We start from the raw sequence: 24,140 nt of genomic DNA on the forward strand, positions 1-24,140 counted from the left end.
GGAAACAGTGGCAGACTTCTTTTTGGGGGGCTCCAAGATCACTGCAAATGGTGACTGCAGCCAAGAAATTAAAAGATGCTTGCTCCTTGAAAGAAAAGCTCTGACCAATCTAGACAACATATTAAAAAGCAGAGACATTACTTTTCCAACCAAGGTCTGTCTAGTCAAAGTTATGGTTTTTCCAGTAGTCATGTAAGGATGTGAGAGTTGGACTATAAAGAAAGCCAAGTGAAGAATTGATGCTTTGAACTGTGGTGTTGGAGAAGACTCTTGAGAGTCCCTTGGACTGCAAGGAGATCCAACCAATCAATCCTAAAGGAAATCAGCTCTGAATATTCACTGGATGAACTGATGCTGAAGCTGAAACTCCAATACTTTAGCCACCTGATGAGAAGAACTGACTCATTGGAAAAGACCCTGATGCTGGGAAAGGTTGAAGGTGGAAGAAGGACGACAGAGAGTGAGACGGTTGCATGGCACCACTGACTTGATGGACATGAGTTTTAGTAAGCTCCAGGAGTTGGTGATGGACAGGGAAGCCTGGCATGCTGCAGTCCTTGGGGTTGCAAAGAGTCAGTAACAACTGAGCAACTGAACTGACCTACCATACAGTTAAATTGAATCATATACCCACTGAAAGCAAGAATCTGATGGACCAATAGAGTCACCGTCTGAATTGTAATTATGGCTTGGGTAATTCAAAGACTGCAACATGCTGTTAGTACTTCTGACAAATTAAAGCAAAAATTGAGCTCAGATCTTTAAATTCTGTTTCTATAGGGTACTTGTCACCATAACAAGATAATGTCCTATAGTTAACAGCTGCAGAGATGAAACTGCTGAAAGCTAACCCACAGTATGAACTTTTGGCTTGCCGAACACAAAACATGTTGAATCATCCCTTCAATTTCTCTCATACAATTAACTGAGGATTCCTGGTTCGTGAAAGTGAAGATGCTCAGTCGAGTCTGACCCTTTGTGACTCCATGGACTGTAGCCTAACATACTCCTCTGTCCATGGGGTTTTCCAGGCAAGAGTCCTGGTTTGTAACATTACTCAAAACATTTGAAAATTCTGACATTTTGGAAGCTACCTCAACCACCTTTGCAGAAGGAAGCAGACCTACCTCCCTAAGAGTTATTCCCTGCTCAATTTAAGATGCTGCTACTCCTTTATCTGAAAAAGTTTCCTTGAAGGAAGAAGCCATAGTTCCCCTTTCCACTCCTCATTTTCATTCTATGAGCTCACTTATTAGTGCAAGAATATGAATACTGTCCCAAGGCAGATAGAGAATTTGTAGAAGACTGGCTTAAAATTTTGAATATTTTTTGGATACATATTGGCAAAAGTGCTTTGAGGTGAATGAATTTTAGGGCTCTTTTACTTGAGAGGGAGGGAGATACTTGACAGAATTCTTACTTAACCAAAATTTGACAATTAGTGTGTTGCTGCTGCTGCTGCTAAATCACTTCAGTCATGTCCGAATCTGTGTGACCCCATAGACGTCAGCCCACCAGGCTCCCTCATTCTCCAGGCAAGAACACTGGAGTGGGTTGCCATTTCCTTCTCCAATGCATGAAAGTGAAAAGTGAAAGTGAAGTCTCTCAGTCGTGTCAGACTCTTAGCGACCCCATGGATTGCAGCCTACCAGGCTCCTCCATCCATGGGGTTTTCCAGGCAAGAGTACTAGCTAATGTAAATAAGTTGAAGTCTAATGTTTGATTGAGATTACAAGTGTAATTTATTAACTAATACTGGATATTAAATGAAATTAAGACACTAGAAACACTTTGGGAAAAGTATAGAAAAGGAAATTTAATATCTTTAGGAGACAGTAGTGCTAGAGTGGCAGTACTGGCTAGGTGCCCCGAGGTGTTCCTTTACCAATGACAAAGCAAACAGCCAGAAATTTTAAAAGCAGCTGTGATACTTCTCTCTAAGGATGTTGGTGGCAGACATTAAGGTTAAAGTGGCCTTTCTAATATCGGTGAGAAGCGAGGAGTGAGAGTGTTCAGATTATGGCTTCTGACTGAGAGAGCAAAGAAAGATTTGGTTAACATGATAGTAGCAACTTATTAGTTCAAAAATGAATGTGGTATAGTAATCTCCACCTAGGGGTAGCTAATCATAAGTTATCTAGGAATAAAATAAGTGGACCCTCTTTAGAGAGAGCAAAAGACAGAGAGACAAAAAGAGAGAGGCATTGGATAAGATCAAAAGCTGACCTGAGCTACCACGATTCAGATAATGCCCATCTCCCAATTCTTAGACTTGAGTGAGTCACAGAGAGTCAGTGGAATGAAGATGTGAATAAGATGTGAACTGAAATCACTGAATTCACTCTTGAATAAGATGTGAACTGAAATCCTTCCAAAACCTTCCAAATATTTTGATGACTAATTTTCAAATGACTGAACACTGAAGAAAATGTTTGGAGAACACTCCAAACATTTTGTGGAGTTATAGAGCTATTTCTTGGGCTTCCCTGGTGTCTAAGTGGTAAAGAATCCACCTGCTAATGCAGGAGACATGGGTTCCATCCCTGAGTCAGGAAGATCCCTTGGAGAAGGAAATGGCAACCCACTCTACTATTTTTGCCTGGAAAATTCCATGGATAGAGGAGCCAGGAGTACTATAGTCCATGGGACCATGAAAGAGTCAAACATGACTTAGTGACTATACAACAATAACAGCAACAACAACAGAGTTATTTATTAGATCCTGTCTCAGAACTATCCAGCAGAGGAACAAAGAACTTGAAATTTCTTGAAGTAAAACTTTCTAATAGTGTGACATTTGACAAGTTTGAATCCTACTTGAAGACTCTTGCCTATTTTTCACATTCTAACTTCCTAGAATGCTGCCAAGGGAATCACCCTCTCCAGCCCTCTCATTGTGTATATGCAGCTGGAGCAAAAATAAAAATAAAAAATGTATGTGTCTAATTATTTATCTTTTGCTTAAATTATCCAAAGTTCATTTATGTAGGTTGCCACTAAAGACACCCAAGTATAAGACATGCAATTGAGAAACCCAATACCAATCATCACAATGCCAAACAATGTGAGTAAATGTTTCCACACTGATAAGGAAAAAAAAAAAAAAAACTATTTCCAAAATCTAGAAGTCATATTCAGTAAAAGTAAGAACTATTAAAATTCAGTTCAGTTCAGTCATTTAGTCGTGTCCAACTCTTTGAGATCCCATGGACTGCAGCACACCAGGCTTCCCTGTCCATCACCAACTCCCAGAGCTTACTCATGTCCATTGAGTCGGTGATGCCTTCCAACCATCTCATCCTCTGTCGTCCCCTTCTCCTTTAGCCTTCAATCTTTCCCAGCATCAAGGTCTTTTCCAATAAGTCAGTTCTTCTCATCAGGTGGCTAAAGTATTGGAGTTTCAGCTTCAGCGTCAGTTCTTCCAGTGAATATTCAGGACTGATTTCCTTTAAGATTGACTGGATCTCCTTGCTGTCCAAGGGACTCTCAAGAGTCTTCTTCAACACCACAGTTCAAAAGCATTAATTCGTTGGCATTCAGCCTTCTTTATGATACAATTCTTCCATCCATACATGACTACTGGAAAAACCATAGCTTTCACTAGATGGACCTTTTTTGGCAAAGTAATGTCTCTGCTTTTCAATATGCTGTCTAGGTTGGTCATAGCTTTTCTTCCAAGGAACAAGCATCTTTTAATTTCATGGCTGTAGTCACCATCTGCAGTGATTTTTGGAGCCCAAAAAAATAAAGTCGGTCACTGTTTCCATTGTTTCCCCAACAATTTGCCATGAAGTGATGGGGCCAGATGCCATGATCTAGTTTTCTGAATGTCAAGTTTTAAGCCAAATTTAGTCTTTGATTAAAGTTGGGGGGGGGGGCAGTTGTCTTGTTTTATTTTTTTTAACAGTATTATAATAGTTAAGAAAGGATGTTGACCTTCAGTATGTCTTGTTTGGAGAAATGTCTGTATAGGTTTTCTGTCCATTGTTTAAAATTGTATTTAATTTTTAATTGAAGGATAATTGCTTTATAGAATTTTGTTGTTTTCTGTCAAAGAGCAACATGAATCAGCCATAGGTGTACATATGCTTCTGCCCATTTTTTGATTGGGCTGTTTGTTTCGATGATATAAAGCCACATGAGCTATCACTTATATGCTGAATCTTAAAAAAACAATAGAATGCAAATGAACTTATTTACAAAACTGAAACAGACTCACAGACTTAGAACTTATTGTCACAAGAGGGGAAGGATTAGGGAAAGAGAGTGGGAGGGATAGATTGGGAATTGGGGATGGACACACTTCTATATTTAAAACAGATAACCAACAAGGACCTACTTGTTTGGTACAGGGAACTGTGTTCAGTATTATGTAGTAACCTAAATGGGAAAATAATTTGAAAAAGAATATTTTTTAAAAAGAAAATTAAATCTGTACTTCAAGTTAAAAAGAAAAAAGAAATGATTGAAATGGATTCCTTTTTAAGTTTCAGGATACCTTGCTTCTTTCTGATCCCATCCTTTCCCTCTTCTTCCCCTCCCTCCCTGCCCAGCCCTTAACAGTAAGAAGCTTTGTCCGCAATTATATAATAGCGTTCACACACTCAAGAATTTTTATTGATTTTATGACTTATACTGGTATTATGGGATAGGATAAAGTGACATATACTCAATTCACAAGAGTAACAGTCCAATATCAATTCAAATTTCAACATTTTTGCAATATCTAATCAGTTCAGCTACTCCAATTACTACAACAATTTAAACCTCATAATAAGAGTTAAAACTATCCTAAGGAAAACAAATGGAGCATGCTTTGGGTGCTCGTCCAACAGATGTTTAATTTAGTAATTTTAACTTATATTTATGAATATTTGAATTATCATTTGAAATTATCTGAGTTGGATAATCTTAGCAGTCTGGCAATAGAAAATATTATTATAAATGTCCTCACCAAAGTTCAATGCACTAAGCATTAGGTAAACATTAGCAATCCAAAAAATTTAAAGACAAAATGTAACACATAGAATTATAGGACAATCAATATATGCGCATGTCCCAAAACTTGTAACCGGGAAGAAGAGACAGTGCATTGCGGAGGAGAGTGTTTGAGACATCTAATGCAACCTTCTGCCTCTCAAGATCATATCACTATTGAGAAACTTCTCCGTGTGAATACAGACTTCAAGTTCCCTCAAAGTAATGACTTATGATGTACATGATGGAGAATACAATTTTCAGACTCCCTTGGAATGTGACGGTGTTTCATAATCCATGCAACATTGAAAAAGGAAACACTTCGTCAATAAAGGCCAACAAAAGGTTGATACGACATCAGGTGGTTCTGATGGAATCTTGATGGCACACATAATGAGAGAGATATAAATTAGGCACTACTTTTCATATAAGGCCTGTGAAACCAGAAAAAAATTTTACCAAGAATAATGTTTATGACAATTAGAAGAAAGTAAGGGAGAGCTTAACTTAACACCTTTGAAAGCATTCTGCCTTGATTTTCATCTTTCCCAGGTTTCTTCCAACATCTGGCATGGTTTAAGCAATGCCACTTTGAAGGTTAGACATTGGAATACTGTAATGTTATAGCTGAAAAATGAAAAATATAATCCACCAGACTAAAATCTAAAGCAAATTAATCTAGGCCTTATTGTTAGTCAGTATTTTGTTGCCTTTTCCAAATAGTCTTTAATCACGCACACTTGTTAGATACATCAAAGAGTGACATTCTAGGGTATCAGATATACAGTGGAAATAAGTAAAACTGAAACCTAAAAAGGGTATTTTCCAGACTTATAATAATCAATGCCAAAGATCAGTTTCCCAAGCTGATTTGAATTCACATTTCCCTCTTAAATGATATTTTTCTGAATATCAAGGAAAATGGCAGCATCTGAACATCAAGAGAATGGTAGATTTATCAGTTTAGGGAGAAAGATAAATATAACCTTGATTTATTAAGTCACTTAGCTTCTCACTTTGTCTATTCAATAAGAATATTCATTTCTCAAATCTCTTACCCTAATCAACATTAACCCATGAAGATGTTTGCCTTTGTGCATTCATCCAAGGAGGTTTTGCTATCTTAAAAGTAGAAAACCAGAAGACCTTATCTAAGACCTGTATTTTAGGTTTTCTCAATGCCAAGTGTATGGACAAAACTCATAATTATATTTTATTTCTTAGGATTAGTTCTTGCCTAGAATTTAATGTTGTCCTGACTTAGGCATTATAATTTCTTAGCTAAAGCATTACTTACATCAACTGTAAAAATGTTAACTCTGGCACAACTTTCTCTAGAACTTGGCTTCCTAAATTTAGTACCTATCAAACCTGCTTTAACCCACCTTCCCTTCTCAACTGACATCGGATATTTAGAACTAATCACACTTTAAAACTACCCCATATTCAAATAACCCAAACATATTCATACACAAATACACACATGCATGCACACAAACATGTATGTACATTTACATATAACCCAACTATCTGTAGAGCTTATTATAAAGGCTTAAGATATTTTTAACTGAGATTTTCGAACTGACTTTATTTCAACTGAGTGTTTTCATTAATCATGTGTGTGCATGTGTGTGTGTGTGTGTTCAGTCACTCAGTTAAGTCTGACTCTTTGTGGCTCCATGGACTGTAACCTGCCAGGCTCCTCTGTCCATAAGATTTTCCAGGCAAGAATACTGGAATGGGTTGCCATTTCCTACTCCAGGGGATCTTCCTGACCCAGGCATCAAACCCACATCTCTTGCATCTCCTGCATTGGCAGGTGGATTCTTTACCACTAACACCATCTGGGAAGCCCCCCATCAATAGCATATTCACTACCAATAATTTGTATTACCCAAAAGATAGAGGAATGAACTGTAAAACATCATAAATATCATAAAATATTCTCATCATATGGGAGAAAAGTGGGATGACCATGCCATTCAAGGAAAACCAAACAAATATCATAATTTAAACCAAATGAATGCAATCTTCCCATGTTCATTTTTATTTGGCCCCTATTTACTTCAACAGAAGCCACTGTTTATGTAACCTTTCCTTTTTCCTTTCATCATATACGCATGTCCTCACATCTTTGGCATGACGTTAAAAACAAAACGCAACACTAGCATTTATAGTTATTTGCATATAAAACAGTTGGGTCACACAGTTTCCAAATAAATCCTTATACTTAGATATTTTCTAAATTTTACTTAGGCATACTTGGAAGAGAAACAATAATATTTTTTTCTTCTCCATTTACATATATATTATTGCCTGGAGAGTGAAAAATATATCTCTTTGTAGAAATGCAATAAATTTTCATGGCTGTCCAAAACTTTCAGATTTAACGTTACCTTGTGGAAAAGTGAAAAGTAAATAGTGAAAAGTGAATTTGTAGAATTTTTATAGGATATTATTAATGCTGTTGAATAAAACTGTTAAGGTTTTTGGTTTTGCTTTGGTTTGAGAAACAACTTGAGCTTTAAATGCATAAGTCTAGAAGATTTGGAGAACAAAATCAAAGGATGCAAGAAAAAGTAAAAGTGGAAGCATATTTAGAGTAAAACTTTTTTCTTCCATACGACTTTTCTCATCGCATCTTTAACATCCTTATTTCTTAGAGAGTAGATTAAAGGGTTCAGCATAGGTGTGAATAAAATGTAACATACTGAGGCCACTTTACGAAGTTCCGGGTTACTTGGTGGTGTGAGATACACAAACGAGACAGTGCCATAAAGCAAACTTACAACCCCCAGATGAGAGCTGCAAGTGGAGAAGGCTTTCTTCCTTCCTTCACTGGAGCGGATCTTTAAAACTGTGGACACAATATACATGTAAGAGACTACAATAACAACTATCGTGGGCAAAATAATAAGAATAGCCAAATTAAGTGACACCATCTTATTAATAAAGACATTGGAACATGAGATCTTCTCAATTGGGTTTGAATCACAGTAGAAGTGATCAATGACTCGAGAGGCACAGAAAGACATTGAAAATGTTACACTGATTTGAAGGATGGAACTGACCCAGCCACAGAGATAAGAACCAGCCACCAGCTGGATACAGAGACTTCTTGACATGCGGACAGTATAGAGAAGTGGGTTGCAGATGGCAATGAAGCGGTCATAAGCCATAGCTGCTAAGACAAAGGCCTCTGTTACCATGAAAAGTGCATAAAGAAACAGCTGAGCCACACAACCTGCAAAGGATATGGTCTTTTTCTGAGACAGGATGTTGACCATGGCTTTGGGTACAATAACAGTGGAGTAGGAGAGGTCAATGATGGAGAGATTGCCTAGGAAGAAATACATTGGTGTGTTCAGCCGGGGATCAGTCACAATGATGCCAATCATGCTAAGGTTCCCCAGAAGGACCATCCAATAAATAATCAGGAAAAATAGGAAAAGGAGACTGTGGAGCTCTGGACGGACCCTGATGCCTACAAGAATGAAGTCAGTCACTTCTGAATGGTTGTCTCCTCCCTTGTCACCCATGGCAAACTTCTGCTTAAAGGCATAAGAGAAAGTCAGCAAAGTTTCTACTCTTTAGCTAGTATCACAAATAACACTTTGCATCTAAAAATACTTTATAATTGACATAATATTTTCATATCCATTATTCGACTAAGCTTACACCTATGGCAAAAGAAATATGAGAGAGAGTTTGAGTTGCCTGAGGTAACACAGCTGGTTAAAAATGGAATTTAGACTCAAGATGAAATATTTTGAAATCAAGCCTAGTGTTAATTTCAACACAACAGAGTTTATCAAATGAGATATTTTGTGAGATGTCATCTGTGATTTCAAAATACTAAAATCTGATAAGCTTGTACTAAGAAAAAGACACTTCCATAAATTTTATCATTAAATATTCACTTTTATATGTAATACTTTGCCTCAATTCAGTAATAAAAGATAAATGAAGGAAAAGAAGCGAAAAGTACATTCCAAGATAATATGAACTTTCTGCACAAAAGAGCTCTTACAATTGCAAGTACATTACTAAAGAACTAAATTGCCTTACTTTGAGATCTTTTAAAATAAAATCAATCTTCAACTTCTGGAACTAGTCTAATTTAAGTTTATTTTATTTTATTTATTTATTTAACTAGTCTAATTTTATTCATTTATTTAATAAAGTAAAATGTGAGTGATACCTTTATATTTTTTATCCTGTGAAGTTTACTGATACTGGTTTTCTCTATATAAATCTGTCAAGACATTCACTTCATCTCAAACTTTTCCAAATGAGAGAAAGAACCAATCAAAAATGTTAACTCTGTAAAAGAATATATTAAATAGCAAATTTTACTGAACTCATAATATGATGGTTAGAACTCAGTAGTTTTGAGAACGAAAGTATTAATTTCCTGGAAGCATCCAAATTAACTTATTTGAATATGGGTGACCTGTTAAACGATCAAGACACTTTTTGTTAATTTTAAATATTTCTGTTATTTTTCTATGAAACAATGCACTCATTGTCATTTAGGTTGTCTAGAAATTAAGGATAATTTTACACATCTTTTCTTCTTGATGATACCTAAACCAACTGTCATTTATCTTTTCAAAGACTGGTGTGAATAATAAAAGCCAGCAAATGATCCACAAAATATTTTTACCAAAATTAAAATAAATGTATACTAACAATCAAAACCTTAGAAAATATGCTGAGTTTCATTTTGAATCTCAAGATTCCCTTAATAGTAAGAGCTTTTATTTTGTGTTTTTTATGGTCCACCAAAAATCCCCTGGATCCTGAAACCTTCATGACTTTCTCTGCTTCTTTCATTTGTTGCTTTTCCCAATAACTTTCTCAAAAAAAAATAAATAAATAAATAAGGGAATTCCCTGGTGGTCCAGTGCTTAAGACTCCATGCTTTCACTGCCAAGGGCCCAAGTTTGATCCCTGGTTGGAGAACTAAGATCCCACAGGCCACATAGTGCACAGCCAAACAAACAAACAAAAAAAAGCCATGAAATTAATTCATGGATAAATGGCTGAACAAAATAATACTATTCTCAGTCACTAGCCTCACTCTACTGCTAAACTACATGTGTGAAACCCATTCAAATAATTGTAATTTGGTTTCAATAGGATGTGACAGAATAAATTAAATTAAGTTTACAGGTTAACATCCATGAAGAAGGTTATATTTTATTCTAGAACTAATAGAATGACTCTTTTTAGGCATAAAGCTGAATGGAACATTTTCAAGCATAGGTCACCATGTGTTGGTTTGCAGTCAAAAAGAGACTCAGAAAAGAAAGTACCTTTGAAACATGCTAACATTATTTTACATGTAACTTCTTTCTGCAAAGAGTCACAGGATTAATAAACCTTACACTTTGCTCCTGTTTAAAAAGGAGGCAAAGGGGAAGAAGAAGGAGTAGAAGATGGAGGAGGAGAAGAAATTTTGTTCTTAGGCCAAGTCAAATGTTACATTTTTGATGCTATATCAATAAATGTAATATATTAATATTTCAAGGATAACTTAACCTAGCATAATATAGTAGAGTAATATTATATATATCACCTTTGTACAAAATTATACGATATGGACTATGAAAAGATTCACCTCTATTCATAGAAGAATTACAAAGAGTTCATAATAGGCAAGAAATAATCAAATTAGAGAAAATAGAGGATTTTTATAATTTTGAATTCTAAGAAATGCAACAAGAGATAAAAAGATCATAGAATACACATCATTAGTAATATATTTTAAATATCAGTTATCATATCACCAGTCTGATTTAACCATGATCTTCCTTCAAGCACTGGAATATGAATTATCAAGGTTCACTTTCATCTTGATAATCTTTCACCCATGGCACATTTTGAAATTCAAGAAAAATAAATTTTAATCATATAGAAAATGTTCTTGGATGCCTTATTACGTGGCTAAAATAGGCGTGCTTTTTCTATAATTATTCTTACCTGAACGTATATTTCTATCTTGTGAACTTTTTCATGTAAAACTGCAGAGATGCAAATTCTTTGTATTTCAGTCTAGGAAAAAAGATGTAGTTGAAAAATAAAAACTCTCAAAGACAATATCAAAATTAATCTCAAATATTGTTTACTCCCCAATAAATTAACAACCCTCTTAACCATGGCATGACCATGTTCTTCATTAGTGGTATTGCCTATAGATCCATAATTTTCCATTACCTATTATTAAAGTTTGCTCTTTCTTTAATACAATCTTGTTTGAAAACCTGTTGTATCTGTCTTCATGAACACTGACTGAAGATGATGAACTAGGACTCTTTTTTAGTTCTTTTAGATAATTATGGATATTTTGCTACCAAAATTGACATAGGTAACAATGAATCTATGAAATCAAACTGCATGAAAATCTCTTGCCTCCATGCTGACGTGCTTCACAGGCCTTAGAGTGAAGATGGGAGCAAAATGGAAATTTAAGACAAGCAACTAGACTCCCTGGTCCCTGATGAGCTACACAAATAGTAGCAGCCAGAATCCATGATAGTCAAAGTTTTTTCCAGTCCTATGAAACTATTTCAGAGAATTGCAGCAGAAAGTTTTTCAGAATTTTGGAGGAAGAAGTCCCTCTGAGAGGGGACTGAAAAATAAGTCAATTATAATTTTGTAACAAGGACAAACTCCAGAGCCATCCCATAAGGACTACACAAGGAACACTCAGAGTGATTTCTTCACTTATAGAATACTCTTGGGACTAAGTTATTTTGGACAAGACTCTTTATTAGAAAGTTTTTTCTTTAAAGTTTGCTTCTCTGTAGCAAAATTATACCCACTTGACTATCAGAGCTTCTTTCCAAAATTCTGCTCCTGAATCAATACTCAGTATCTTTGATGTTCTAAATGGCATCTTTTTAAAATGTAAAAAGACAAATGCATTATTGTCACATACTTTCTCATCTCTGGATGCAATGTCCTTATTTTCAAGTAGGATCTCCTTTCAACAGCAACTGAATTATTTTTATAATACCTTGCCATGGGGTCGCAAAGAGTCGGACATGACTGAGCCACTGAACTGAACTGAACTGACTGAGTGTCCCTTGCAAAAATCCCATTGCCAATATTTGATATCAGGCTAGATATAATCTACCACCTTGAAATATCACTACCTAATTATTTGTGATATATACTTTTTTTAAGGCATATGACTGAAAGTTGCTTTGCATATTTTGTCTTATTAATCTTATAGTCAAAAAAAGATTTTGTTTTTAATTCATTGAATTCGTGTATTTTTTTATCCTAAAAGTGATTTTTGGAGTAACTTGAAACAACAGCTGTGACAAAATAATTTATTAAATTTATTGAAAACTCAAATTATGTCAAGCATTTTTCTAAGCACTTTCAAATAAACTGCATGTTTTGAACTTCAAAACAATTTTACCTACTAGCTTCAACCTCTTGTATACTATTTTTATCATTGTAGAGCTATAGAGTAATGGAAATAAAAACAATAAACTAATGAGATCTAATTAAACTTACAGACTTTTGCACAGCAAAGTAAACTATAAACATGATGAAAAGACAACCCTCAGAATGGGAGGAAATAATTGGAAATGAAACCACCAACAAAGGATTACTCTCCAAAATATACAAGCAGCTCATGCAGCTCACTACCAGAAGAGCAACCCAATCAAAAACTGGGCAAAAGATCGATACAGACATTTCTCCAAAGAAGATATAGAGATGGCTAATAAACACACAAAAATTTGCTCAACATCGCTCATTATTAGAGAAATTCAAATTAAAACTACAATGAGGTATCACCTCACACCACTCAAAATGGCTGTCATCAAAAAATCTGCAAATAATAAATGCTGGAGAGGGTGTTAAGAAAAGGGAAGCTCTTGCACTATTGGTGGGGATGTAAATTAATATAGCCACTACAGAGAACAGGATGGAGATGCCTTTAAAAACTAGGGTCATACAGTAGTTTTATTCCTAGTTTTTTAAGGGATCTCCATACTGTTCTCCTACTACTGGGCATTACCATTCCTTTCTTCAAGTATGTCTACTTTTCTAAGCAGCACACATTTCTAAATGTCTACTTGAATATGTTATGTATCAAAAAAAAGATCTCCAGATAACAGAAAGCATGACATTAACTTAAATTTAAAAGAAAAATAGTTCTGTTTTATATGTTTAACACTGAAATCTGATGTAACCAAAAACAAAAAAAACCGTGAATTAATATAAAATAACAAAATGGAGACTTTGAAACAGCATAAATACTATCTCTGGCAGATAAAAATTCATCAAATATTTATGTAATTAAAGACCCCCCCACAAATATCTTGAAATTATGCAGCTTGAACCACATCTGATGCAAAAAAAAAAAGAAAAGAAAGTAAAAGAAAACTAATGATAAAAAACCTATGCTGTAGGTTTTACCCTTAAATAGTAAATAATAGTGTTTATATAGATATATACAGAAACATTAATGTTAACAGTAGATATCTCTGGGAAATAAGCTTATTTGTATATGTGCTTTATGTTTTGAATAGGAATGGCTTTGACCCAAGATGCTATTCTTTTAATAACATTACAATTAAAAGTAGTAATCATTTTAAAAGTTCAAAAATAGTCATAGACTTAGACCTGCCTTGGAAGACTTCCCATGATATTACCTATAGGTAAATGTACATCTATGGATGAAAATAAAGGAATGGTATATGACACTAGTGTAATAGGTATTGTAGCTGGAAGTACACACATGATAAACACCACATATCAAAGTATATTATACCATGAGGTAAAATTCACAAAAGAGTAGGTGAATACCATTCTCATAATTTATAACACAGCACATATAGAGAGAGTTTGCTGAAGAGAAGACTCCTGCAGCAGTAGAATAGAACCAAGCTTTAATTTCTCTTTGTCTCAGAACTCTTCTCTCCCATCTTGTGTATGTTTCATAACATTTCATAAGGAGAGGGCAGGAAGGGGAAAGAACAAAATTCTTACTTGATGGATGTGATTCATTTAATACTATTACAATTAAAAAGTACTAATTGTGTAAAAAGCTTATGAAAGTTGTAGACTTAGACCCACCTTGTAAGGGCTGTGATGAGCTACCTAATTGCTCATATGCCAGGTTGCTTGCTTGCCTACTCTCTAAGCTGTGTCCAACTCTTTGCAACCCCATGGACTGTAGCCTGCCAGGCTATTTCCATGCAATTTCCAGGCAAGAATACTGGAGAGAGTTGTCATTTCCTCCTCCAAGGGATCTTCCAAACCCAGGGATCAAATCCACGTCTCCTGTGTCTCTTGCATTGCAGATGGATTCTTTACCCATTGAGCAACCTGGGACATGCCAAGTAAATCTTAGAAAAAATGACTATTTCACTGAGTTTTTGTAAGTTTTTCAGGAATGCTTTCCAATTCCTTATGTTTCTCTTGGTGAGGATAATTACTTTAAATTTTTACTAGTTACTTAGTCTGGCCTCAAACCATTCAATATCACGATAATCCAAGTCTATTCGCCAACCAGCAATGCTGAAGAAGCTGAAGTTTAACAGTTCAGTGAATACCTACAAGACCTTGTAGAATTAACACTCAAAAAAGATGTCCTTTTCATTATAGGGGACTGGAATGCAAAAGTAGGAAGTCAAAAAGCACCTGGAGTAACAGGAAAATTTGGACTCAGAGTACAGAATGAAGCAGGGCAAAGGCTAATAGAGTTTTGGCAAGAGAACACACTGGTCACAACACAAGAGAAGAGTCTGCACATGGGCATCACCAGATGGCCAACACCAAAATCAGATTGATTATATTCTTTGCAGCCAAAGATGGAGAAGCTCTATGCAGTCAGCAAATACGAGACCAGGAGCTGACAGTGGCTCAGATCATGAACCCTTTATTGACAAATTCAAACTTAAATTGAAGAAAGTGGGGAAAACCACTAGACTGTTCAGGTATGACCTAAATCAAATCCCATATGATTATACAGTGGAAGTGAGAAATAAAGTTAAGGGACTAGATCTGATAGACAGAGTGCCTGACGAACTATGGATGGAGGTTCGTGACATTGTACAGGAGACAGGGATCAAGACCATCACCAAGAAAAAGAAATGCAAAAAAGCAAAATGGCTATCTGAGGAGGCCTTACAAATACCTGTGAAAAGAAGAGAAGCAAAAAGTAAAGGAGAAAAGAAAAGATATACCCATTTAAATGCAGAGTTCCAAAGAATGGCATAGAGGTAAGAAAGCGATCAATGCAAAGAAATAGAGGAAAACTATTATGGGAAAGACTAGAATGGGAAAGACTAGAAATCTCTTCAAGAAAATTAGAGATACCAAGGGAACATTTCATGCAAAGATGGGCTCAGTAAAGAACAGAAATGGTATGGACCTAACAGAAGCAGAAGAGATTAAGAAGAGGTGACAAGAATACACAGAAGAACTGTACAAAAAAGATCTTCATGACCCAGATAATCATGATGGTGTGATCACTCACCTAGAGCCAGACATCCTGGAATGTGAAGACAAGTGGGCCTTAGGAAGCATCATTACAAACAAAGCTACTGGAGGTGATGGAACTTCAGTTGAGCTATTTCAAATCCTAAAAGATGATGCTGTGAAAGTGCTGCACTCAATATGTCAGCAAACTTGGAAAACCCAGCAGCGGCCACAGGACTGGAAAAAGTCAGTTTTCATTCCAATCCCAAAGAAAGGCAATGCCAAAGAATGCTCAAACTACTGCACAACTCATCTCACATGTTAGTAAAATAATGCTCAAAATTCTCCAAGCCAGGTTTCAGTAATACGTGAACTGTGAACTTCCAGATGTTCAAGCTGGTTTTAGAAAAGGCAGAGGAACCAGAGATCAAATTGCTAATACCCACTGGATCATTGAAAAAGCAAGAGAGCTCCAGAAAAACATCTATTTCTGCTTTATTTACTATGCCAAAACCTTTGACTGTGGGGTTCACAATAAACTGTGAAAAATTCTGAAAGAGATGGGAATACTAGGCCACCTGACCTGCCTCTTGAAAAAGCAGTATGCAGGTCAGGAAGCAACAGTTAGAACTGGACATGGAACAACAGACTGCTTTCAAATAGGAAAAGGAGTATGTCAAGGCTGTATATTGTCACCCTGCTTATTTAACTTATATGCAGAGTACATCATGATAAATGCTGGGCTGGAAGAAGCACAAGCTGGAATCAACATTGCCAAGAGAAATCTCAATAACCTCAGATATGCAGATGACACCACCCTTATGGCAGAAAGTGAAGAACTAAAGTGCCTCTTGATGAAAGTGAAAAAGGAGAGTGAAGAAATTGGCTTAAAGCTCAACATTCAGAAAACTAAGATCATGGCATCTAATCCCATCACTTCATGGCAAATAGATAGGGACACAGTGGCTGACTTTATTATTTTGGGCTCCAAAATCACTGCAGATGTTGACTGCAACCATGAAATTAAAAGACACTTACTCCTTGGAAGGAAAGTTATGACAAAACTAGACAGCATATTAAAAAGCAGAGACATTACTTTGTCAACAAAGGTCTGTCTACCTAAGGCTATCGTTTTTCCAGTAGTCATATAGGGATGTGAGAGTTGGTCTATAAAGAAAGCTAAGCACTGAAGAATTGATGCTTTTGTACTGTGGTGTTGGAGAAGACTCTTGTGAGTCCCTTGGACTCCAAGGAGATCCAACCAGTCCATCCTAAAGGAGATCAGTCCTGGGTCTTCATTGGAAGGACTGATGTTGAAGCTGAAACTCCAATACTTTGGCTACCTGATGTAAAGAATTGACTGATTTGAAAAGACCCTGATGCTTGGAAAGATTGAGGAAAGGAGGAGAGGGGGACAACAGAGGATGAGATGGTTGGATGGCATCACCAACTCAATGGACATGAGTTTGGGTAAACTCTGGGAATTGGTGATGGACAGGGAGGCCTGGCGTGCTGTCGTTCATGGGGTCGCAAAGAGTCAGACACGACTGAGTGACTGAACTGAACTGAACTACTCTTGTCTCAGCATTTTGAGCGCTGAATAATTGACGCTTTTGAACTGTGGTGTTGGAGAAGACTCTTGAGAGTCCCTTGGACTGCAAGGAGATCCAACCAGTCCATTCTGAAGGAGATCAGCCCTGGGATTTCTTTGGAAGGAGTGATGCTAAAGCTGGAACTCCAGTACTTTGCCCACCTCATGCGAAGAGTTGACTCATTGGAAAAGACTCTGATGCTGGGAGGGATTGGGGGCAGGAGGAGAAGGGGACGACAAAGGATGAGATGGCTGGATGGCATCACTGACTCGATGGACGTGAGTCTCAGTGAACTCCAGGAGTTGGTGAAGGACAGGGAGGCCTGGCGTGCTGCGATTCATGGGGTCGCAGAGAGTCGGACACAACTGAGCGACTGATCTGATCTGATCTGATGATATCACCAGTCTCTCTCCACTGAGATCTGTGACCCCTCTCCCCAAAGAAGCCATAGTGAACAACATCTTGGAAAGGTTGTATAACTCATGTCTAGTCTACAAGAAAAACTCACACATCTTGCCCTAAAAATTTAGAGGCAAAAGCTGCCCATTCAGTGACGTCTGTTCCTCTACCCAAAGTGTTTAGCCTACTAATTTCTTGCCCTTTTAATTTCTTGCTCTTATAAAGGGCTTATTTCTTGCCATTTTAAGTGGTGGAGTCAGAAACCTGTACACTGTGTCCCACTCGTGTGAGGAAACACATATTATGCTCTCTAAGCCAACAGGACCAAACTGCAATCTTGACTTCAGCTTACCACAGAAGTACATCACACTTCAGATTCTTATGGACCAAGAGAGAGGTGCACTACACAACAGCTTTCCTCTACTTCCTTCTAAATCCTCTAGACTATTTTATATACTTACCCAGATGAGAGGCTAAGAGTTGTGTTAGTAAGTTTTAGCCATCTCCTTTTTGAGGTTTGCAACACGTGCTAGAACTTCCCTTGGAATATAATGTTCTAATGGTATTTCACCTGAAAGTCAATTTCTACATTCTATAACACTGGTTATATTAATACATATATGTTCCTTGTCTAATTCATGAAATTAATAATCTTACAAAAAGACCGCATACAGAAAGTGAGTAAATATTTGCAAATGATGCAATTGACAAGGCCTTGATTTCCAAAATATACAAACAACTCATATAACTCAACAACAACAACAACAAAAACCCAATTGAAAAATAGAAGACCTTAATAGACATTTCATCAAAGAATACATACAGATGGCCAATATACATGTGAAAAGATGCTCAACATTACTAATTATTAGAGAAATGTAAATTGAAACTACAGTGAAGCAAAGTGACACTACAGCAAAGTGAAATTACAGTGTAGTACCATCTCACATTCTGACTCACACCAGTTAGAATGCCCATCATTAAAAAGTTTGTTGTTGTTCAGTCTCTAAGTCATGTCCAACTCTTTGCAATCCCACAGACTGCAGTACTCCAGGCTTCCCTGTCCTTTACTATCTCCTGGATTTCATTCAAACTCATGTCCATTGAGTGGGTGATATCCAACCATCTCATCCTCTGTCATCCCCTTCTCCTCCCACCTTCAATCTTTCCAAGCATTAGGGTTTTTTTCCAATAAGTTGGCTCTTTGCATCAGGTGGCCAAAATATTGGAGCTTCAGCTTCAGCATCGGTCCTTTCAATGAATATTCAGGGTTGATTTCCTTTATGATTGACTGGCTTGATTTCCCTGAAGTCCAAGGAACTCTCAAGAGTCTTCTCCAGCACCACAATTCAAAAGCATCAGTTCTTCGATGCTCAGTCTTCTTTATGTTCCAACTCTCACATCCATATGTGACTACTGGAAAACCAAGGCTTTGACTATGGACGTTTGTTACAAAGTGATGTCTCTGCTTTTTAATATACTCTCTAGGATTTTATAGTTTTCCTTCCAAGCAGCAAGCATCTTTTCCTCTGTCATCCCCTTCTCCTCCCACCTTCAATCTTTCCCAACATCCGGGTCTTTTCAAATGAGTCAGCTCTCCACATCAGGCAGCCAAAGTACTGGAATTTCAGCTTCAACATCAGTCCTCTCAAGGAACATTCAGGACTGATCTCCTTTAGGATGGACTGGTTGGCTCTCCTTGCATCCAAGGACTCTCAAGAGTCTTTTCCAACACCACAGTTCAAAAGCATCAATTATTCGATGCTCAGCTTTCTTTATAGTCCAACTCTCATATCCATACATGATTACTGGAAAAACCATAGCTTTGACTAGATGAACATTTGTTGGCAAAGTGATGTCTCTGCTTCTTTATATGTTGCATAGCTATACATGGACATCACCAGATGGTCAACACCGAAATCAGATTGATTATATTCTTTGCAGCCAAAGATGGAGAAGCCCCATACAGTCAGCAAAAACAAGACCAGGAGCTGACTGTGGCTCAGACCATGAACTCCTTATTGCCAAATTCAGGCATAAATTGAAGAATGTAGGGAAAACCACTAGACCACTCAGGTATGACCTAAATCAAATCCCTTATGATTATACAGTGGAAGTGAGAAATAGATTTAAGGGCCTAGGTCTGATAGATAGACTGCCTGATGAACTATGGAATGAGGTTCGTGACATTGTACAGGAGACAGGGATCAAGACCATTCCCATAGAAAAGAAATACAAAAAAGCAAAATGGCTGTCTGGGGAGGCCTTACAAATAGCTGTGAAAAGAAGAGAAGCAAAAAGCAAAGGAGAAAAGGAAAGATATAAACATCTGAATGCACAGTTCCAAAGAATAGCAAGAAGAGATAAGAAAGCCTTCTTCAGCGATCAATACAAAGAAATAGAGGAAAACAACAGAATGGGAAAGACTAGGAATCTCTACAAGAAAATCAGAGATACCAAAGGAACATTTCATGCAAAGATGAGCTCAATAAAGGACAGAAATTGTATGGACCTAACAGAAGCAGAAGATATTAAGAAGAGATGGCAAGAATACACAGAAGAACTGTACAAAAAAGATCTTCACAACCCAGATAATCACGATGGTGTGACCACTGACCTAGAGCAAGACATCCTGGAATGTGAAGACAAGTGGGCCTTAGAAAGCATCACTACCAACAAAGCTAGTGGAGGTGATGGAATTCCAGTTGAGCTCTTTCAAATCCTGAAAGATGATGCTGTGAAAGTGCTGTACTCAATATGCCAGAAAATTTGGAAAACTCAGAGTGGCCACAGGACTGGAAAAAGTCAGTTTTCATTCCAATCCCAAAGAAAGGCAATGCCAAAGAATGCTCAAACTACCGCACAATTGCACTCATCTCACACGCTAGTAAAGTAATGCTCAAAATTCTCCAAGCCAGGCTTCAGCAATATGTGAACCGTGAACTTCCTGATGTTCAAGCTGGTTTTAGAAAAGGCAGACGAACCAGAGATCAAATTGCCAACATCCGCTGGATCATAGAAAAAGCAAGAGAGTTCCAGAAAAACATCTATTTCTGCTTTATTGACTATGCCAAACCTTTGACTGTGTGGATCACAATAAACTGTGGAAAATTCTGAAAGAGATGGGAATACCAGACCACCTGATCTGCCTCTTGAGAAATTTGTATGCAGGTCAGGAAGCAACAGTTAGAACTGGACACGGAACAGACTGGTTCCAAATAGGAAAAGGAGTTCGTCAAGGCTGTATATTGTCACCCTGTTTATTTAACTTATATGCAAAGTACATCATGAGAAACGCTGGACTGGAAGAAACACAAGCTGGAATCGAGATTGCCGGGAGAAATCTCAATAACCTCAGATATGCAGATGACACCACCCTTATGGCAGAAAGTGAAGAGGAACTCAAAAGCCTCTTGATGAAAGTATAAGTGGGGAGTGAAAAAGTTGGCTTAAAGCTCAACATTCAGAAAACAAAGATCATGGCATCCAGTCCCACCATTTCATGGGAAATAGATGGGGAAACAGTGGAAACGGTTTCAGACTTTATTTTTCTGGGCTCCAAAATCACTACAGATGGTGACTGCAGCCATGAAATTAAAAGACGCTTACTCCTTGGAAGGAAAGTTATGACCAACCTAGATAGCATATTCAAAAACAGAGACATTACTTTGCCAACAAAGGTTCATCTAGTCAAGGCATGGTTTTTCCTGTGGTCATGTATGGATGTGAGAGTTGGACTGTGAAGAAGGCTGAGCACCGAAGAATTGATGCTTTTGAGCTGTGGTGTTGGAGAAGACTCTTGAGAGTCCCTTGGACTGCAAGGAGATCCAACCAGTCCATTCTGAAGGAGATCAGCCCTGGGATTTCTTTGGAAGGAATGATGCTGAAGCTGAAAGTCCAGTACTTTGGCCACCTCATGCGAAGAGTTGACTCATTGGAAAAGTTTCTGTTGCTGAGAGGGATTGGGGGCAGGAGGAGAAGGGGACAACAGAGGATGAGATGGCTGGATGGCATCACTGACTTGATGAACGTGAGTCTGGGTGAACTCCGGGAGTTGGTGATGGACAGGGAGGCCTGGCATGCTGTGATTCATGGGGTCGCAAAGAGTCCGACACAACTGAGTGACTGATCTGATCTGATCTGATAGCTTTTGAACTGTGGTGTTGGAGATGACTCTTGAGAGCCCCTTGGGCAGCAAGGAGGTCCAACCAGTCCATTCTAAAGGAGATCAGTCCTAAGTGTTCATTGGAAGGATGATGTTGAAGCTGAAACTCCAATATTTTGGCCACCTGATACGAAGAGCTGACTCATTCGAAAAGACCTTGATGCTGGGAAAGATTGAAGGCAGGAGAAGGGCACGACAGAGGATGAGATGGTTGGATGGCATCACCGACTCAATGGATGTGAGTTTGAGTAAACTCCCGGAGTTGGTGATGTACAGGGAGGCCTGGTGTGCTGTGGTCCGTGGGATCGCAAAGACTTGGACACGACTGAGTGACTAAACTGAATTGAACTGAGGTTGGTCATAACTTTTCTTCCAAGGAACAATGGTCTTTTAATTTCATGGCTGCAATCACCATCTGCAGTGATTTTGGAGCCCAGAAAATAAAGTCTCTGTATACTGTTTCCCCATCTATTTGCCATGAAGTGATGGGACCAGATGCCATGATCTTAGTTTTCTGAATGTTGCATTTTAAGCCAACTTTTTCACTCTCCTCTTTATTTTCATCAAAAGGCACTTTAGTTCTTCTTCGCTTTCTGCCATAAGGGTGGTGTCATCTGTATATCTGAGATTATTGCTATTTCTCCCAACAATCTTGATTCAAGCTTGTGCTTCATCCAGCCCAGCAATTTGCATGATATACTCTGCACATAAGTAAAATAAGCAGGGTGATAATATACAGCCTTGACATACTCCTTTCCCTATTTGGAACCAGTCTGTTGTACCATGCCTGGTTCTAACTGTTGGTTCTGACCTACATACAGATTTCGCAGGAGGTAGGTAAGGTGGTCTGGTATTCCCATCTCTTTCAGAATTTTTCAGTTTGCTGTAATCCACACAGTCAAAAGCTTTGGCATAGACAATAAAACAGAAGTAGAAATTTTTCTGGAACTCTCTTGCTTTTTCAATGATCCAATGGATGTTGGAAATTTGATCTCTGGTTCCTCTGCCTTTTCTAATACCAGCTTGAACATCTCGAAGTTCATGGTTCATATATTGCTGAATCCTGGCTTGGAGAATTTTGAGCATTACTTTGCTAGCGTGTGAGATGAGTGCAATTGTGCAGTAGTTTGAGCATTCTTTGGCATTGCCTTTCTTTGGGATTGGAATGAAAACTGACCTTTTCCAGTCCTGGGGCCACTGCTGGGTTTTCCAAGTTTGTTGACATATTGAGTGCAGCACTTTCACAGCATCATCTTTTAGGATTTGAAATAACTCATCTGGAATGCCATCACCTCCACTAGCTTTCTGCATAGTGATGCTTCCTAAGAGACCACTTGACTTTGCATTCCAGGATGTCTTGCTCTAGGTCAGTGATCACACCATCATGATTATCTTGGTCATGAAGATCTTTTTTGTATAGTTCTTCATAATAAAGGACAAAAATGGTATGGACCTAACAGAAGCAGAAGATATTAAGAAGAGGTGGCAAGAATACACAGAAGAACTATACAGAGAAGAACTTGGCTGTATAGCAGAAATTAAATACAACTATGTTTCAATTTAAAAATAAAATTAAATCAATTATACTTCAATTTAAAAATTAAAAAAAGAAATTAACAGTCAACTCAGTTTAATCCACCTTTTTAAAAATTAAAAAGATAGAAAAATTTAGAGATTAGCTTAGGAACTGATTTTTTTTTCTAATTATGAAGAATAAATAATTCTACTCTTTGAATCTGGGATCTATTATCCACATTGAATAAATTTTTTAGAAATAATATCAGAATAGGTGACTAACGAGTCGCCAGTCCAGGTTCAATGCACGGTACTAGATGCTTGGGGCTGGTGCACTGGGACGACCCAGAGGGAGGGAAGGGGAGGGAGGAGGGTGGAGGGTTCAGGATAGGGAACGCAGGTATACCTGTGGCAGATTCATTTTGATATTTGGCAAAACTAATACAATTATGTAAAGTTTAAAAATAAAATAAAATTTAAAAAAAAGAATAGGTGACTAAAATAAACAATTGTGTAATATATTCATTAAGTAATTTTGGTGCTAATAGATATTGTCTAGGAGTTTTTTCAGTTTCAGAAGTTGGAAGAGATGAATTAGGACAGAAAAAGTTGCTTGATGACATATGATAAATCATTTGCAATATTTGAGTTGAAACTGCATATACAGAAGAAACATGTCTCCCAATCACCAGTAATTTTACAGCTTCTCTTCTTGAAGTTTTAATATTTGTAACTATATTGCACAAAAACTTCCTTCATTACCGTCCTATCAAACAAACCTAGAATCTCCCCACTGGGATTTATTATACACAAGTAGTTTTCAGACAGAGAATAGTTTGCAATAGATTTAAATTTAATGAATTTCTGAGTAATTTTTTTCTGCTTCATTTGGCATGGTGCCTTGTAGGCCTAGTCAAGTTTTGGTAATTTTTGTCATTTTTATAAATATTGTTTCTTAATTGTCATTGTAAATGTACAAGTAAAGAATCAAAGACCATGATTTAGAAAACACTTTTTAAGAAAGACTTTTCTGTCTGACAATAACT

General features: G+C 37.3%; 1 protein-coding gene across 1 annotated transcript; it reads right to left on the reverse strand.

The window, feature by feature from the left end:
• Positions 1–7,574: 7,574 nt before the first annotated feature.
• On the reverse strand, positions 7,575–8,531 carry LOC147372234 (olfactory receptor 9K2-like). The gene has a single exon (XM_086403980.1). The coding sequence runs from the start codon at positions 8,514–8,516 to the stop codon at positions 7,575–7,577; it is 942 nt and encodes a 313-aa protein (XP_086260106.1). The 5' UTR covers positions 8,517–8,531.
• Positions 8,532–24,140: the final 15,609 nt, after the last annotated feature.

The sequence above is a fragment of the Bos grunniens genome, chromosome 5 (assembly GCF_055505025.1).
Source record: "Bos grunniens cultivar Pamir isolate PY7600 chromosome 5, Bosgru_T2T1.0, whole genome shotgun sequence".
NCBI classification, from domain to species: domain Eukaryota; kingdom Metazoa; phylum Chordata; class Mammalia; order Artiodactyla; family Bovidae; genus Bos; species Bos grunniens.

Coding starts and splice junctions, on each gene's coding strand:
- LOC147372234 (XM_086403980.1), bottom strand. CDS start 8,516: ATGGGTGACAAGGGAGGAGACAACCATTCAGAAGTGACTGACTTCATT.